At 44.6% G+C, this 18,292-nt stretch overlaps 1 protein-coding gene across 1 annotated transcript in view; it reads left to right on the top strand.

Annotated features, from left to right (window-relative positions):
* The first annotated feature begins 1,034 nt into the window (after window positions 1–1,034).
* The window catches only part of LOC135377595 (uncharacterized), a 31,178-nt gene continuing 13,920 nt past the window's right edge, over window positions 1,035–18,292 (top strand). The window contains exons 1-5 of the mRNA XM_064610125.1: window positions 1,035–2,498; window positions 7,260–7,437; window positions 8,405–8,448; window positions 9,691–9,754; window positions 9,891–9,931. Coding sequence (XP_064466195.1) covers window positions 1,431–2,498; window positions 7,260–7,437; window positions 8,405–8,448; window positions 9,691–9,754; window positions 9,891–9,931 — 1,395 coding nt within the window. The 5' untranslated portion in view covers window positions 1,035–1,430. The remainder of the gene's footprint in view (window positions 2,499–7,259; window positions 7,438–8,404; window positions 8,449–9,690; window positions 9,755–9,890; window positions 9,932–18,292) is intronic.

The raw sequence follows: 18,292 nt of genomic DNA, 5'->3' as shown, positions 1-18,292 counted from the left end.
CTTCTGGGACTGGGTGGTCCTGTCGGAGCTTTAGTAGATATTTTTTTTTTTTTCTGATTAAAACGCTGCGTTCGTTTTCCGTCATGGCATGTAGAGAAACAAAGAGGAGCAACAGAAATTAAAAGGTGCGGAGGCGGAGATTAAAAAAAATGGCGGGCAGAAAAATGCTGATTTCTACGAAAACTGAGGATAAATGTCTATCTCCTCTACGGATGTTTGTATATCCACACAATGTATGCATGTACATAAGTAGGCCCGTGCAATGTGCAGACATCTTCATGTAACATCCTGTGAGGACAAACGACGGATATATGTGGGAAGTCCGAACCGTGGCCACTCGGAGATGTGAGGGACGTCCATCGGAAAAATGTCTGTCTCCCAGGGAGATCCGAATTTCCGTGAACGGATATCCATAGGAACACCCCGGGAGGTTTTGTTCTGTTTGGGAACGAGCAGGTATTCGACCAACTTCGGTGGACTGGGATCATAGTTCACCTAACCTGCGACTAGAGAAATGTTGCTTCCTGCTTCCATTACCGCCCTGGCAATTAGTGTCTCTTTCATATCTGCCATTCTCTCAAAATATTTTCTCGGGAAATTCTCTCGTGACGTGATCTCTCGAAATAACGTGATGTGACATTAATGCTTGTTGTTTCATGAGCCTAGTTTCTCACCTTTAATTTTCCTTTTTATATACATATACCTAGAAGAAACACTGTGTCAGAGAGCCTAACTCCAGTAATACTGTACCTATTAAATATCACAATGAAAAGGAACAGCCTTGGTCACCCGTGTAGATTAGCACGCCAAACGACTCGCAAGTATCTCTCGAAGGCGTGTGTAACGTCGATTTATTGACTACACTGATTTCGGCTGAAGGGATGCGCCTCGCAAAATGAAAATATGTTTAAAAACATTCATAGCGTGAATGCATTCCGAAACCTTATCGTAACGACATGCTGCATGGCGACACCGGCGCGTTACTTCGCACCGTAGTTGCGCGCGACAATATCAAATGACTCGCGATGTGCGCGGATATGTGCACTGATACACTGCCAACACAGGACGTCTTCATCTTTGCTTTTCGTCAAGAATTTTTCATCAGGCCACGTTGCGAAGGACTCCCGAGGTAAATCGTCGATTCCGAAGGTGTCCGCGGAAAATAATTACTTCAGGTAGATCTATATTATAATAGGCACTAATTGGCACACACTGGTGTAGGTGCAATTTGAAGCAGACGTCACTCTATGCTCGTTTTCTATCACTCACTATAGGCGAATCACGTAGTTTTGTTAAATTCAATATTTGGGCTACCGTACCGCAACACGACGTTTGCAGTGCTGTACTGTACCCCCTTTCAACGCCTGTTGACTCTACTACTTGACTGCCGTCTGGTGCGAGGCGACCGAAACTGATATTTTGTAAACAACATGGTCTCCAACCAAGCGTATGATACCTCGAGCGTTCTGGAACCGGCCCTATTCACTGATGTATCTTCGGCAAAAGAAGCGTTCTTGAAGAGTTCTTGGAAATTATCTGGGAATGGCAACAGGGAAACAAAGTTCGACTTTTATTTCAATGTTCGGTTTTGCACTTACTCGGAGAAACGTGTTGCCGGCGAGGCCGCCATGGGTGGAAGAAAGGGCGTTCTACTGCCACTGAAGCTGAAATACCGAGATGTCAGTGTTATCTTGCAGTACTACACTGCCACTGCAAAACAGGTCGACGTCAACCAAGCTCTGTGCACTGGAAATGCACAAAAGGAAAGCATTACATTGCGTCCTCTGTTTACGGATCGCTGCATCAATGGCGCTGTTTACGAATTCTTGCTGCGGTGTTTTCTTCGTGCATGTCTTACGAAAGAGAGGACGTTTCCGGTGGGAAGTGAGACCATAGGCATGTCAATAATTTTCAAGTTGAAGGGTTTTAACGACGGTCAGCAGCAGGCTGCAACTGCATTTTGCAGCACAACGCAATGGTTCCAAATAAACCTTCCACGAAATGGCTGCCTGACATCCAATGCCTACGTTCCTACAAATAATGCCCTGACCTGCCATAAAAACAGAGTTTCTTCAACACCAAAGTACGTCGACCATGACCGCTTCCGAAGGACAAAAGAAAAAGTTCATGTTGCGCCTCCACCATTTTTGCTCATCCAGTCGAAAGACAAATTCATGTTCGTGTTTCAAACTTCAGAAGCTTCTGAGCTTCATGTTGTTCCTTCGTTTCCAAAAGTATCGGCTGTGGAGATATCGTTCAGCTGCCACAGATCTTGGAAAACTTACAACATTGCGCTCTCTGCCCCTTCTCAAAATCTTGCATTTTTGGATGTCATCAAAAGTGTTGTTGTTCGGACGTCTCTGTTCCTGTTCATTTACAAAAAAGAATCATGCTATGGGCATTGGAAGTATGTTGCCATTGGATCAACACTGGATCATCTGCAGAACATCGAGATGGAACCTGCAAGCTGCAGCTGCTACTCCATGGGTGTACAGCGTGTAAGAACCCTTTATTGTATGTTATGTTGAAAGCATTTGTTTTTACAGCTTGAGTGTCGAGTTGTCTGCATTCAGTGTATTGTACTTGAGTGGAAAAGCTGCATGGAGTGACATCGTCATTGGGAGCATGGACAAGGTTCAGACAACTCCATTCTCAAACACATGGCTGTAGATGAGTTTATATGGCAAGTGACCAGAGTTCATACCCCCTCCCCTCTTCCTCCAACATCTGGGGCTATATGTGAGGTTCTGTGACATTCTTACTCACACAGAAAGTGTGGGAGGAAATTTTTACGAGCTCTGGTGATATTGAAGGAGGTGCAACACTTCAATATTAGTGGTCAATTTCACAATGTACGTTTTTTATTGCATGCCAAAGTACTGAGTAATAAGCATTATTGATGGTGCAGTTGATAAGACATATATCCGTGAATAGTTTGCAGCCCCAAATAATCGTATCACAGACTTACAAGGCTCAGTCATTCCTGTTGGAATGATGGTGCGAACTGTTGCAGTCTCTTGAACCATTTCATCACAGAGTTCAATTGTGAGTTGTGTGTTCAAAGCATGGGCAGAAATCTACGAGGTAAATATTGCAGTCGTTGCGTAGTTCGCTGATATCTAAGAAATTCGGGACAGGGCTTAACTCACTTCAATCCTTATAATTGGATGGTTGTTTAGCTGAAGTTTTACTACAATTTTTTGCGGATTCGATCGTTGTGTAGCGAAGCCTTACTCAATCCATTTGAAGGGCCTATCCCACTTTGTTGACATTTTTTCCTGTGTCTGCTTCACATTCACATCATGGTACACAGGTGGCACAACACGCAGATGAGACTAAAAAAAGTTAGGTCAAATTTTTGAACTGCTGCTGGAGGAAACTATGAACACTGCCATCATTCTGGGGTAGCTATGGATTGCAGTTTTCGTGTGTTTCTTCTTTGTGTAGCACTTCCTGAAATAAAGTGCAAAGAACTGGCAAAAGGCATGCTTTGCTTTCTTAGTTTGTTGCTGCAAGTCCACGTCATTCGGATTATTTTGCGGAATGTGCGAAACAACGAATGAATGAATGCGCCATCACTGGCATTCGCATTGTCTGCTAAAAGTTTTTGCTTACTCTGATGCGAGCTTTGTGTCACCTGCATTGCTTTTAGACCCTCATTCAGCCAGTTTACATCGTTCTGAAAGTTGCTGTTTATAGTAACGCGTAGTGGTGCTACAGTGCAGTGGCGAGTGTAACTCATGTTTGCAATGGACCTTTTTCACAACTGCTTTGCGCTATGGCGCTGATGACCTTGGCTGTGCCGGACAAGGTTCTCTCCGTGTTCAATAGATGGCACTGGATGGGGATAACCTGGGATGAGGAAAGCAAGAAGAAAAGTATAAAGACTAGGGTAAGAGAATTGGTAACTAGGAAATTGGCAAGTAAGATGCCGGCGAAACCGTCATTCTGAATGTACAGGGAACGTAAAAAGGAAATACGATCGGAGGGAATTTTTGACATTTCTAGATGGGGTGCGTTGCTGTTTGAGAGAATGACAGGGATGCTAAGAACAAAAACCCGTGTAGCTAAATATTCGGAAGTCACAGACTAAACATATGGTATATGTGGGCAGGAAGAAGAGACCGCAGAACATGTCGTATTGAAATGTAAGGGTGTGGCCATATCGGAAGCACTGGGTTTTCGAAACGACGGAGACGAAGTTAACTTTTTAGCAACACAAAACGTGAGGGAACGCCTAAACGATTGGTGGCCTAAAAGAAATAATTTTATGAAGATTAATACGTGCATAGGCGTTGGTACATGATCATTCAAACTATAATACTCAAATTCTAGGCTAGGTAACACAAGCTACCACCTATTTCAACGGGTAAAGCCACAGAATTCATCCATCCATCCAGTAGTGAGGACCGATGGGGACACCATATGAACTCGTCTGCACCACTCCAAGATCAGTTTTGGTTCTTTGTGCTACCCACGTGGGTTTGTTTTGGCGCGCGCTGAGGGTGGTTCGCTGGGGAACCGCTAGGATATGACGCAAATGTGAAAAAGGTCCATTCTCAATGTGTTGCACCACCTCTGTGCAATGTAGTGAATGTGAAGTCAACACGGGGAAAAAAAAGGTGACTTTCGAGCAAGATAGGAGATTTCGAACTCAGCTGCATAGGTACAATTTTGGTTGATTTTTGTTTTTGTCTCTGCACTGATATTGTGCGCAAAAGACTGTAATAAAAACTCCGGGCATGTAACCACTAAAGTTTAAGGCAAATTAGATTTGGTCTTTCATCTTTCGCGGTATGATCGAAATGCGTGACAGTTTCAATATTCACCTTGTATACATACTGTGTAGGTAGTAGTAACTCAAATGCTGTCACCTCAGCACTGGACAGCTGTTTCCAGTTGTGCATAGACTGAGTGAGCGACATTAGTAGGTTTTGTTTGACCATCGTGGTAGCATACTGGTACTGTGAGAGATGCAGCGTCTGGAAGCTGAAGCTCTTAGGCTGCATTGTTTGGAACATGTTTAAGTCTTTGTGTACTACATCTTCTGTCTCGTCTTTGTGTACTACGTCGTGTCTGCCAGCAATGTCTAAGTCGACCATAATAGTACAGCGTTTCACGAAGACGTTGCCAGCAATGCACTGGATGGCAACATGTTGTGAGGTGACAGAAGGTTATGATGCCTAATATGTGGGGTGACCATATTCCTGAAGGTAGGAAACGGGGCATCAGAAAGGGGGTGGGACCAGCTCGTGTGATGTAGTGGTTCGGATGACCGCCTTCTGCGCCGAAACTGGGAGGTGATGCAAGTTCGAATCCCGGCACCAGCTGTGCTGTCTGAGATATTCCTTGGGTTTTCCGGCTGACTTTCCAGACGAATGTCGGCACAGTTCCCCCTGAAGTTGGCCCAGGATGCACACTACTACAACACATACTCGAGCGCAGAAAGAGCGACAGGCAATCCACATGAGAGGATCACATGCTTTGCAGCGATGAAGCTGATTGGAGTAGGCGGTGATCTGTTGGCCAGATAGACTGCTGTCCGACTGAGGTAAGGCGAAGGTCGCATCGTTTCTGCGCTCGAAAAGTGTGTCATTCTGGTTTCGGCTCATTCGCATAGCAGAAGTTCGTAATTTATATCTCAAGGTACGTTCGCTTCTCAGGATGTTTAATAAGGACGGTGGATTTGAATAATGACTGGCTGCAATTCTGCTATCTAGCATTTCCCAGAGCACATCTAATAAGTTCAATAATGAATTTTAGCTAATTAGTTGTCCAGTAGTTGCATACACTGACCTACTGGATATCTGCCTGTCTGCATAACCCTAGTTAACCCTCCATAAGCATAGTTCCTGCTTTGCTTTCCTCACTTCGTACTGGTTCCGGAACTATTTGCCATTCATGAAAATGAGGCACGTTGCTTGAACCAAAAAAGGATGGGACAGTGGGACTCTCTAAAACGGGATGTCTGGTCACCCTACTAATAAGGCCAAAACAGCTGTCCACTGCTGCTAATGAGCTTCAGCTTCTTTTTTATAGTGTGATGTGTGTGCACCAGGGTGCCAAACCCAAAAATGTTCATCATTCAAGGGGGGTGACTGTGCCACTCACGTCATGTCAGGTCACTCACGATCATGGTTATTTCTCAACATAAAGCCACAATTCATCATTATCCGAAGTGACAAAATAATAGTTAGTACCTGTTTGAATCAGTGCATCCTGACGTGATAGAAAAGAAATATGAAAAGCAGCTTCATGTTTTTCCTGGGTTTTCCTTAAGCCTATATGAACGAATGCCAACACAGTTCCCCTTGAAGTTGACCCAGAACATACAATAACCCCCAGCCTATTTCCCACCCATTCCTGCTGTCCTGTCTTCACCTGTCCCCGTCTGTATGCCGCTCATGGCCCCAGTTTGCCTCACGGTGCTGATGTGGAATTAAAAAAAAAAATAACGTTATGAAACGATCAAAGCTGAAAGCTGCCCATAAGTTTGAATAACAGTAATTACCTTAGTTTTAGGGTGTAGAAGTCAGTTGATCTAAGCAGTAGCACATCATGGAGCGTGTTTGGAAAGAGGCGCACAGTATTAAAGAGCTCTTCTAGGGAAATACTTTAGGTTCCTAGGAAGACCTTGTGACAAGAGACAGAACTGTGCAAGAAGTAAGGTCAACAAGGAGAACTGGGCCTGTTGGTACAAGCTCACAGTTTTAAAGCGCTACCGGAACAAGGACGGAGAGAGGTACACAACAGTAGGTCTGTAAGGACAGGTATGGTCAGTAAGGTCAGTATGGTAATTCATTCAAGCTCCCAAGGCAGACTCAAAAAGTGCTCTACGCGAAAGAAAGGCATCGACGGAAAGCTTAAGAAATAGCCAAATGAGGACAGCTACAGTGTAGAGTGGCAGCGAGACCCATAATTGAAGGCATGTTAATGTAACCCAGTTATTTAGACATCACACTGCTCTTTGCTCTATACATTTCGGACTCCCTTTCGGATGCTCCAACTTTCCACTTGAACCGAAAACCATCAAGATAATTTTTCATCATTGCTCGAGAATGAGAAAAACAAATTGTTTTGTGAGATTCCAGTTTGTCTAAAAGTAACCCTTAATTCTTTTCTTCCAGGTTGAATCTGACACCCTGGTGTACACGTCTAACATTTTTCTTCTTGCTTTAAATGTTGAGAAAGTGGCTTTTGACTCAGCCTTGAGTTGGACCAAACTGAATTTCAAATAACTCAGTGTGTCCTTTCGACAGATACAATTCACTATGGATAATCAGCACCCTTTGACTTCTGCCACGAAAGAAGAAACAAAAATGAGTGAACGTCTAGAAGGAGCTTCTGATCAGGAGTTCTACTGTAGTCTGCAGCTGAACGCAAATGACTGCTGTCGTGCAGTCATTCTCAATGAGACAGAAGAGGTTACATCAGCCGGTGAATATCCATACTTTTAATACCAAAAGTCTTTATGCGTGATTACCTGTTGTAGGACCAGCCCAGTCTTGTGCTGTGCGCATTTCAGTACCGTAATTGGAGGAGTTCAAAGACATTCAAAAACATTGATGAAGCAATAAGGAGTCTCCATAAACCGTATTAGTTGAAGTGCATTGTCAGTAGTGATATCAACTTGTAGAGGTTTGACTGCATGCGGGTAATGTTTTTGGGTAAAAGCAATCATGTATTGATGTTATGTCTGTAATATGATGCTGTGAATCTATTAATTAAGTGAGTTTATTCGAGCTTTTGCTAGCCAGATAAAAAAAAAGAACTGGAAGATACCTGTTATGGATACTACCTAGCGAGCTCTCATGGTGCGGCGCAACAATGACGTTGCATGTTCGACTTTCTTAACACTCTACTTCGAACACAATTTTATCAGTTATAAAAGCTATATCACTAACAGTATCTCTAATTTATAATTTAATGATCTCTATTAATTAATAATCGATTAATATCTATCTATTTTATTAGAAAAGTTAAATTTCTTAGATTAGATAAATTACTTCATTAAAATGCCCCCTGCCCCCCTGTAGACGCCGGCACTGACCTTATGCTGTGTATTAGTATATATAAGTATAGGCCTTTATGCCATTCTGTCAGCTTAGTTCTCCTAATCTGTGGGCAAGCACTGGAAGGGGATGGAAAATCATTCTTCATTCTTTCATTCGAAGTACAACCTACAAAAGCTACAGACAAACTGCTCACTTAATTTGATCCCGTCTGGGATTCACCGCTTGACCTGTGTCTTGCCCACAGGGAGGGAAATCCCACACTGTATAGTTCTAAAAATGTTGTATTCTTTATGGTGACTCGTGCTGCTCCTTTAATGCATTGCATCACGAAGAACGCTGCCGTGTTTGCATTCCAAGAGTTACTCTAATTTGTGTTTTTGCTTTTTTAGCTGCTCCAAAAATTCTCACCTCCTCAAGTGCCAAAGTGGAAAAGGTTAAGTTGTCTCTTCTTTCTCACTCATTATGTGAAAACAGACTATCATTTTCCCAGTATTACATTTACGCGCAGCTTTTTTTTTACACCGTGAGTACTTAGTCAAAGCTGTATGCTGGCTTTTACCTATAGAAATCTTATGGGGAGGGTAGGGAGGATTAAATTTATTTATTAATACTACAGACTGCAATGGCAGTCCAAGTAGGGAGGACATCGTAAGAAACATTCAAGAACAATACATTGCCTCGATTTTATGTAAGAGCGAGGACCTTGTAGAACACACTGAACACACTGTGCCTAAAGGTTACGTAGAGGTATGGAGGTAATGGTAACCTAAGATAGAGAAATTTAAGACTGTGGATTTTTCTGTGAGCAGACAAGGGTTCTAGATTACTCGGTGAGTACAATGACATGACAAACTCTCTTGGATTATATTGGCTGAAAATAAAACTGAGAGCTCGATTCTGGACAGATTCAATCATGTCTATGTTTGACTGTGTGTAGGGGTCAGTAAGGGAGTGAAAAAGGAAACTGATGAAGGGTTTGAGGAGAGGCCCTTCCTACAAGTGGCAAAGTTTGTGGACAGGAAAACGTGATCGTGATAAGCGGGATCCATCGAAGTGCCAAGATATTCAAACCTGTCTATAGTAGCGCTGCTTTCACTTAAAGGAAAGGGTTGCTCCCTGGCATAATTGAAATAAATATGTCCTGCAGGAGAGTCTGGCTCCAAACAACTCTCCTGTGAGCCTTTTCGCTCAAAATTAACGTATTTCCAGAGTTTTTTGCGCATTTTGTTCCATTCCATCACAAGCTTGTGAATGACAGTGAGCAGTTTGCAGCAGAACACTTGCCTGCAAGTCTGTGATGTGCCTCTTATTAGTAGTGTTTCTCTAAATTGGTAGTTTTTTTCTCTTTCATGATTTGGAGTTGCTGTCAGCCATGCACTTGAGTGCATGATGCAGAGCTGACTCAGTTCGCTCTTTCTGTTCAAGCAAATGCTTGTGGGTAAATGGTAGTACAGCTTTCTGCTGTTTCTGATCATGTGAAACTTTCTGAATAATGTCCAGGCACTGTCATGACACCAAAACACTCTTAGAATTTTTGAATAAGTTTATTCTTTGTTTTTACAAATTACTTCTATTAATTAGGTACTAGATATTCCAGTGCATGTTCATGAAAAAAAGTAGGAGGTTTTCTTACTGGGGCTGTGTCCTAATTAAGGTATTTTCCAAACACATGCAGGAGGATTCCCCCAAAGAATCCGCAAGTTCTGCCTCTCATCGTGTGAATTCTTATTTGAAGACCCGTGAGTATGATGATGAATTTTCCTTCCTTTCACAGTTGCGCTCTCACCGCATACCAATGATCACAGTCACAAGTAACAATGTATATCCTGAGTAAAACATGTGTGTCTTCCTACATTTACTGTTTTCTTTTTTCAGCACGACAGTTCAGATCTTTATCAGAGTCAAGTGCTGATCAGGTAACCACCTGTTTTCTACTCAAAAGATCCCTTCAAGTACTCTGAAACAGTAATTTCATTTAGATATTGCAGTGTAGAAACAGTTTTTATTTTTTATTCTTTTTTTTATATATACAATGCTGTCCTCATTGATATGTACAAATTTATAATGCCATGTTGTAGTGGAATTGCAGGGGTTCTTGAAAGAATAATTTGAACTGAATCACAGAGCAATAAAAAGACCAACCTAAGAGGGAGAATAAAGTCATGCATAATATCGTCAAATTATGAACAACACCTACCGCTTCCTTACAGGAAAGGTAATGGGTGTAATTTTATTTCCATTTCGTTACACCCACATTTTCATTTGTTTTCCATTTCTCATACCTATGTTTTAACCCCACTGCCATTATTGCTTCTGTCTATGAAACGGCTGGGTATGCCATGATATCCCATCGTTCAAAATTCACAATACCAGCATCAATAATTGCAAAATCAAAGCTTTTTTTCTGCGAGGTCTGAAAATGACTGTGTTTCAAAGTAGAATATCACTAAGGAGTGTGCCAGCTTCGCATGTTTGTGATTTCATCGAAGCCATTTTAGTGACAGAAATGCACATCTTAGCTGCGGTTAGGCTTAGCAGGGCAGACATACTGGAGCTACACCAAATGAAGCGACGTTGGTTAGTTTATGATCACGACAGAACTATATAGTGGGATTTCGAACCTGTGGATTCTTAAGGTGTGGGATATTGGGATACTCCCAAGCAACCCCTTGTGGAGCAGTTTGTAGATACTCCTTTCAGCTCTGTAGTTGTTGGCTAAGCAATGCTTGAGATTACAAACTGTTCACACATAGCAAGTACTTCTGCTTAGATGAAATGGTATGTTTGCCAGGTTTGAAAGCTACTGTAAAGCAATAGATATGCAATCTCAGGAAATTTGTCTTTTCGGTGGCCTGAGTCTTCAGTACCCTTATGTCACAATTTTCATCCCAGTTTTACTCGTAGTTTTTTTTAGTAAACTAAAATTGAAAGCTATGGGCAACACTGTGTCGAAGTTACCACCAACTTTGCCCTGCTCATCATGTATATGCATAACACTGGGTCTAAAATGAAAAAGTCGGCTATGTGACGGCTACATAGCCATCAGGACCAGCAGATCCTTCTTGGGGACGTAGGTCACTGTTGCTTGACGAATTAAGGGTTATTTTCCACCAGACGTCGCCCTTGGTGACCACCCAGCTCATACCGAGACAACTTATACTACACTCAACTCACACCGGGACAACTCATACCATCTCATACTGGGAGAACACATACCAACACAACTCATACCGGGACAAATCATACCAGTGAACTCATACCATGCTCATGTCATACAGTGCAATCTTGTCAATTCGTGCTCAAAGGGGACCGAAGAATTGCTTGAATAAAGTAGAGTTCGAACTAAAGGGTGGCATAGCGCATGCTAGCTGCGTCAGAGATGCGTCATGGCTTGCTAGGCCTAGCCTCATGTTCACGGTCACGCGATGGTGGAAATATGAGAGGCTGTTTCTTTCTAGGATATTTATTTACAAACAAGCATCAAAACATCTCACAACAGAAAATTATCTCGTACGAGCTTGCGTTGGTTTCTTCAGCCACGACTCTATTAACGATGAGAGAACTGATGTTCTGAGGCTGGAACAACATAGAAGGGACAAATACATACAAAGCCTCAAGTTGCTGGCTAACCTTTTCAGTGACTTTCATCTTTCATCTATTAACGACTTTTGCAATGTTAAGCTAAACCCAATCGCGAGCCCCGCAAATGCGGATATTGCCAACCCGATTCGAGAAAATATCAATTTGCTTCCTTTTTCTTGGCAATGTAGCCAGCAGGAAGGGTCTTGATCCCCTCAAAACAGCGTGGTTTGCTTGCTTTGTCAACGACGAGTAAGCGGCATCCTACGCCGGTCACATTTGCACACACCGTTACAGTGATTGGTTCGTTACTCCTCTTTCCTCTGGCACATGTATGGCTTTTATGAGAAATTGACTTATAAGTACCAAGTAAACTTAGCATTTAATAAGTAAAGTGTCCTTGACACGACAGCAGCTCGCCCACCGACGTGTGGCCGGCGCTTAGTCGGGCCGATGCATAGTCGGGCGCGGCCCTGCAGTCTTATAATAATAATAATGATTTATTTCCACATGGTGGTGGATTTATTTCCACACGTCTTGTTCGAATAAACCGGTGCGCACATTCATATGTTTGAATTACCGGGCGTTTTCCCCCATTGAAATACACATGGCTTTGCTGGGACCTGAGTGTCAGTTCGAATTAAGGCATATGAGGAAAAAATATCACAGAATGTGACTTATGGTGAAGTAAATGTACGAAACCCACAAATAACACTTACTGAAGCACACTGCAGGGTCGTTGAAGTGCACTGCATGAGAAATAAGAAATTTTGAAACGAAACCAAATGGAAATTGTCCCACATTTCCGTCATTGCCTGCAATACTAAGACACTAAACATTTGAGTAGGTGAATGGCCTCAACCTGTATTCGGGCTCATCACAATGCTATCTGCAAGGGGTCCATTGGCATGCTTCTCCAGGTGTTGCTTTCGTGATGCCTTTTTAATTTCTGATTTGATTTAGCTGTTCTATTCCTGGCCAAAGCTCGTGCCGTGCTTAACTCATACTAGCCTGAACTCATCCCAGGCAAAGTGATACGAGGAAATACTCTGAAGCAAATGCACAAAGCTCACTATTAACAATTTATTGAAGCACGTTAGAGAACCATTGAAAGGCACTACAAAAATTATTGGAAATGCACAATGAGAACATTTGATTAATGCTCCCTCCTGTCTTATTCAGGTTGACAGCACATAATAGCTACACGCTGCTAAAAACGAAGTAGCATCACCGGTTGCGTACTCCCTTATAGTAGGCAGTAGCCATCTGTACTCCTTCCTGGAGAATAAAGACACCTCTTTACCGAGATCCAGTTTTACAGCAGGTACGTTATATCTCACATGCTCTTGTAGGAGCACTTCCAGAAGCTTGAAGAATATGGGGTGGGCTGCTTTGAAATGTATTGTGCCAGCTCTCTACGTTGTTTGTGGTGCGAGGAAGGTGTTCCTCAGTAATATTCTTATTGTTCCGCATTTGAATGGGGAGCATTGGATCCTGGTGCAAGTCTGCCTAGCCAGGTGTTCTCAAAGTACTCCAAAAATCTTGGTCACGCTGACAAAGGCCTCGTAACACAGAATGTGTGTGCATGCACTGTTTGCAACCGCCAACGATGGTATCATCGGATTGCGGTGATAAAATCCATTCTGTGGATCTCCTGCCGCTGCCAGTGTTCTCGACAATGGGTCGCCTCAAGGCCGTGAAGAACTTGACCTTCCCGTACATCATACAGTATGCCACATCGTGCTATAACATGATAGGTCCTCTCAGTACCGTTGCGACAGTGCCAGAGTGGTAACGCATCCATCTCGCAACCTGAAGAGCGTCTGATCGAATCCTAGCCGGTGACCAGTTTATTTCTGAGGCTTTTTATTCCAAGAGATTCCCGACGTCCTTGCTTGATGGTCAAGTGTCACAGTCAAGCGTGACGAAAACCGGTGTATAAACACATTCTGTGTTAGAAGTCCTGGTGTTCTGCCACCGGCCTCGGTGGCTCAGTCGGTAGCGTGTTCGCCTTCTGATCCCAAGATCGCGGGTTCGAACCCGGCCGAGGACGCCAGCAACTTGGTGGCAGGGTACAAGTTGCTTAAACACGCAGTCTTCCGCGAGGGACGTTAAATACGGGGTGCCGTGTGATGAGCTTTCATCGCACGTTAAAGAACCCTCAGGTGGGCAAAAGCAATCCACAGACTGACCGCTGTGGCGTCACTCATGATCTCAGTTGTCTCGCGACGTAAACCCCCAATTATTAAAATTAATTGTTCTGCCAGGTTCCAAATCTGCCAGGATGTTGCTGAGCTTTTGAGGATATGTTTTGCTGTTTGCAAGAATGGGAGGCTTATCCCTCCATGACCTTAATTGTGGCCACGTCGAGAAGATGTAAGGGAGTATTAAGATTTTCCCCTGGTCGATGATGGCATTGACGGGGGAAGGGGTCGGTGTTTGTCGGTGCCTTGATGGCCGTGCAGGAAGCAAACGTAGACTAGGAGTACAGTAGTTATATAGAAGTTTATTACACGGCGAGACCAGTGTCCCACCCGACTGCCAAATCTCGAGTGATTGTAACAATCACTTTGTCTTTCCGCTACACCTCGGTCCGAGGTCGGAGACAAGGTAGGTTTCACGTTCCGAGACCTTCATCCATTGTGACGAGCCTGGTTGACCCTCTGTGTCTGTTAAGGAGTCCTTTCTTCTCCGCAGCTCCACGGCGGGAGTAGCCTTCTGTCGCTTCTTAAACTGGTCACACCGAGGCTTGATAAAATTCCACTACAAGCAAAGATTAATGGAGGCAGTAACTTCACATGTCCCCACCAAGAATTTTCTATGCACAGAAGACTGTCATGGAACTTCAGCAATCACAGCAATGATCCAGTGCACCCTTAATGTGGCTTATTTCGATGTTGTTTTTTTGCAGCGCGAGTGACCAACGTGTCAGTCTGAGATTGCCTCCGGCTGATCGGACGAGATACACCAAGGGATTGTGGTCTGTCACCACATTGATTTTGGTTCCATATACCCAAGTATCCACGTGCCCGAGTGCCCACACGATAGCAACGGCCTCCCGCTCTATTGCAGACCATTTTGTTTGTGAAGGTGCCAGCTTTTTGCTAAAAATGCTATTGGGATATCGTCGCCCTCGAAACACTGTGACAGACAGGCTCCCACTGCCTTTTTGTGAAGCGGTGTTGTTAGCGTGACATCTCTCGATGTGTCGGGCGCATGCAATTTAGGGATTGCCGCCAGCGCCGACTTAACTGTTTCAAACGCAGTCTGGGCTGCCTTGCTCCATGGTATCGCGTTCAGTACCCTTTTACCCGCGAGCTTGGTCAACAGTAGCACTATCTGTGAATAGTTCGGAACATATTCTCAGTAATTATTGAAGAGCCCCAACATGCTCCTCAGGTCCCTTTTAGTCGTTGGAGGTTTGAAACACTTTACCGCTTCAATTTTTTTCATGGTCAGCCGAATGGCATCCTGATCCCACTACGTGACCCAAATATTTGATGCTGCCCTGTGCAAACTTACATTTAGTCACCTTGACAGTTAAGCCAACATTTGCAATTGTCTGTACTACTTTGCGCAAATGCTCCAAGTGTTCCTCACGCCTGTTGGAGTACACTGCTACGTTGTCTATGTAGGCGCACGCATATTCCCTGTGCTCGCGTAGCACTTTATTCATCACCCTCTGAAAGGTAGCCGCGGAATTTTTTAGCCCGTATGGCATGACACGCCACGCGTATAGCCCATACGGTGTCTGGAATGTGCTGTACCTTTGGGACTGAGCATCAACCAGAATTTGCCAGTACCCACACATCATGTCGAGCACCGAGATGTACAGGGTGTTACCCTATAAAAGTCTACCCGTGCCGCCATGCCGTACTCGGCAATTACTCAATGCAGGTGGCACATTGTGCAGTCTTCATATAAAGCTCATAAGGACATTTAATATTCGTAAATTTCGAAGTGATTGAGTGCCGCAGCACGAAGTTATAACTCAAAACGTGAAATTCCCGTAGTCAAAACAATCAAGATTGCGGTGTTGAGAAGAGCAGTTGACATGCTGCTCCCCAGACGGTGACATGTCGCATATCCTGCCAGCCGGATGGAACTGCAGTTTTCATTTCGCTTTCGTGTAACTGTCGTTTTTTGCTCAGAAGTAAGCAACGTGAGGAACGAAAATGCCGACGTACTCAGCAGGCGACACCCAAAAGAGATGTCTGCTTACTGAAAGGCAGTGAAATAACGTAACGCGGGGACGTCTCTGCCTGGATGGACGGATGGATGGATTGCCAGAGCGACACGTCGCCGTCTGGGGAGCTGTGTCACAACTGCGATGCACAGCACCGCCATCTTGGCTGTTTTGACTACGGGAACCTCACGTTTTGCGCTATAACTTTGCGTTACGGTGCTCAATCACTTTGATATATACCATGATGGAATGTCCTTATGAGTTTTACACGTAGGCAACACATCGTACCACCTGCATTGAGTAATTGGGGAGCACGGCATGCCGGCGCGGGTAGACTTTTATAGGGTAACACCCTGTAGTTTGTGTTGGCTACACTGTACAATGACTCAGATATATTGTGCATCGGGAAGTTGTCCATCTCTGACACTGCGTTTAAGCTATGATAGTCGTTACACATGCAGAGCGACCTGTCCTTCTTGGCTACACATACGATCAGGTGGGCAAAACTGCTTTCTATCGAGAAGATCAATCCCCAATTGAGAAGTTCGGAACTTTGCCTTTCGATCTCTTCTCGCAGTGCCACAGGGATGCAATAGTTACAGGGCTTGACATACTTTGCACCTTCCACAATGCGGATGGCATGCGACCCAACTTTGGACTGACCCGGTAGCTCAGTGAATACCGCCTTAAATGAGTTGATGACTTGAATCAGTTGCTCCTTTTTCGCTTTGCCTAGGGACTCTCATCCCTCTAGCATTTGAGAGATGTTCGCTGGATTCTCTCTCTTTGGTATTCTCTCTCTCTCTCATGTCACCGAACTCTTGAGTCGCTTTCGCAGATGACGCCTACCGCATTCACCCTTGATATGTACAGCCGCATTCTATTTGCATGGACCGACTTTTGTTTTTCCCCATTTAGCTTTACTACATAGCCATTCCCCTGGCCCTTTCCATTTTGCCTGCAGCTTTCCCGATGTTTCTCCTTCAAGAATTAGGACCTGATCACCAGTGTCAAAACTTTTGGGTCACACGTGGAGGTCACATTGGCTAGCGTATGACATCTGCTGTTCATTCGTGCTGGCCCGAGCTCTGTCAGCTTCCTCTGCCATTTGTTATCTTAAGTCGGTCAAGTATTCTGCGGCTGGCTTATTTAACGCTGCCGGCGGGGTCCATTCCCCTGTCCATGGACATAATGGTCCCATCGGAGCTCTGCCGTACATAAACTTCAAGGGTGAAACCCCCGTCGTGTCATTAGGAACCTCGCGATAGGCCCATAATAAACACGGCACGTACTGGTCCCAGCTTCGGCTGTGTTCATTCCCTGCATGTCGCAACATTCCTTTAAATGTCGCATTCCATCTTTCCACTAAGCCGTTGTTCTGGGGGCGGTCGGGTGTCGAAAATCTAATCGGCACTCCTACGTTGTCAGTTAGTTCCTGCGTTAGTCCCGAGGTGAAGTTGGTGCCTTGGTCACAGCAGATTTCTTCCGGCGTCCTGAATCACGCAAATATGTCTATCAACGCCTCACACGTTGCTTTTGCCGTGAGAGATCGCAATGGAACTACTTCTGGCCACCGCGTACACAAGTTCATGACACACGGCGTGTATCAGTAACCCCGGGAAGAAGGCGGTTTTACGGCCCAATGCAATCTAGGAACACTGTCTGGAACGGCTTCGCCAGGCGCGTTAACGGCGTGATCCGTACCTGATCGGTCGCCTGCGGTCTTGAAAAAATCTGGCAACTGTGACATGATTGCCAGTGTGCCTTTATGTCACTTGCAACAGTAGGCCAATAAAAGGCACTCTGCACGCGTTTTTAGTTTTCTTTTGGAACAAGTGCCCGCCCCACGGAGAGTCATGAGCGAGCCTTAGAACTTCAGCTCGTTGCGATATCGGCAGTACAAGTTGGCGGCATTTTCTTCTGGCAACTAGGTTGGTATGATAGAGCAAACCCCCATCTATAATCATGCCATGCGTTCCTTCTGTTGCCTGCCTCCACGCATCAGCTAACATGGTCTCTTCCTCTAGCTCCACCCGTAAGGATACTGGCTCTTCATGTGTGTCGGACGTCGCGCTACTCCCAGATTCTACTTCAACGGCGCGTACAACCAAACTTTCCTCCGTGTTCAAAGAAGTTTTCATTGGGCTCGAACTCCAGTGTTTCTGTCCGATCTGTCATCATTTCTGCTGTCCTCTTCTCGTGAGCTTCTGCCTCTAACACGTCCCTCGCATGAGCCTCGAGCTCCTCCTACGCCCGAACCAAGCCTTCGCAGTTAGCAGGATTCAGCAGTACATCTATCCCGTTTGCCATGCGATCCACTACAGCGCATAACAGCAGCATCTGCTGACACCGTTCACCCCTTGTAGTGACCAAACCCAGCGGCACGTACATAAACTTTGCAGGCTCAATATCACATAACGAGCTCTTTAACTTCATGTCACTGGAGCTCTCTTTTTCACGCTCGGGCGGAATGCAGCTTCTCCTGGCAACCGTGATGTCTGCTCCTGTGTCA

This window comes from Ornithodoros turicata, chromosome 1, assembly GCF_037126465.1.
Source record: "Ornithodoros turicata isolate Travis chromosome 1, ASM3712646v1, whole genome shotgun sequence".
NCBI classification, from domain to species: Eukaryota; Metazoa; Arthropoda; class Arachnida; order Ixodida; family Argasidae; genus Ornithodoros; species Ornithodoros turicata.
This window is presented reverse-complemented; position numbering and strand designations above follow the sequence as displayed.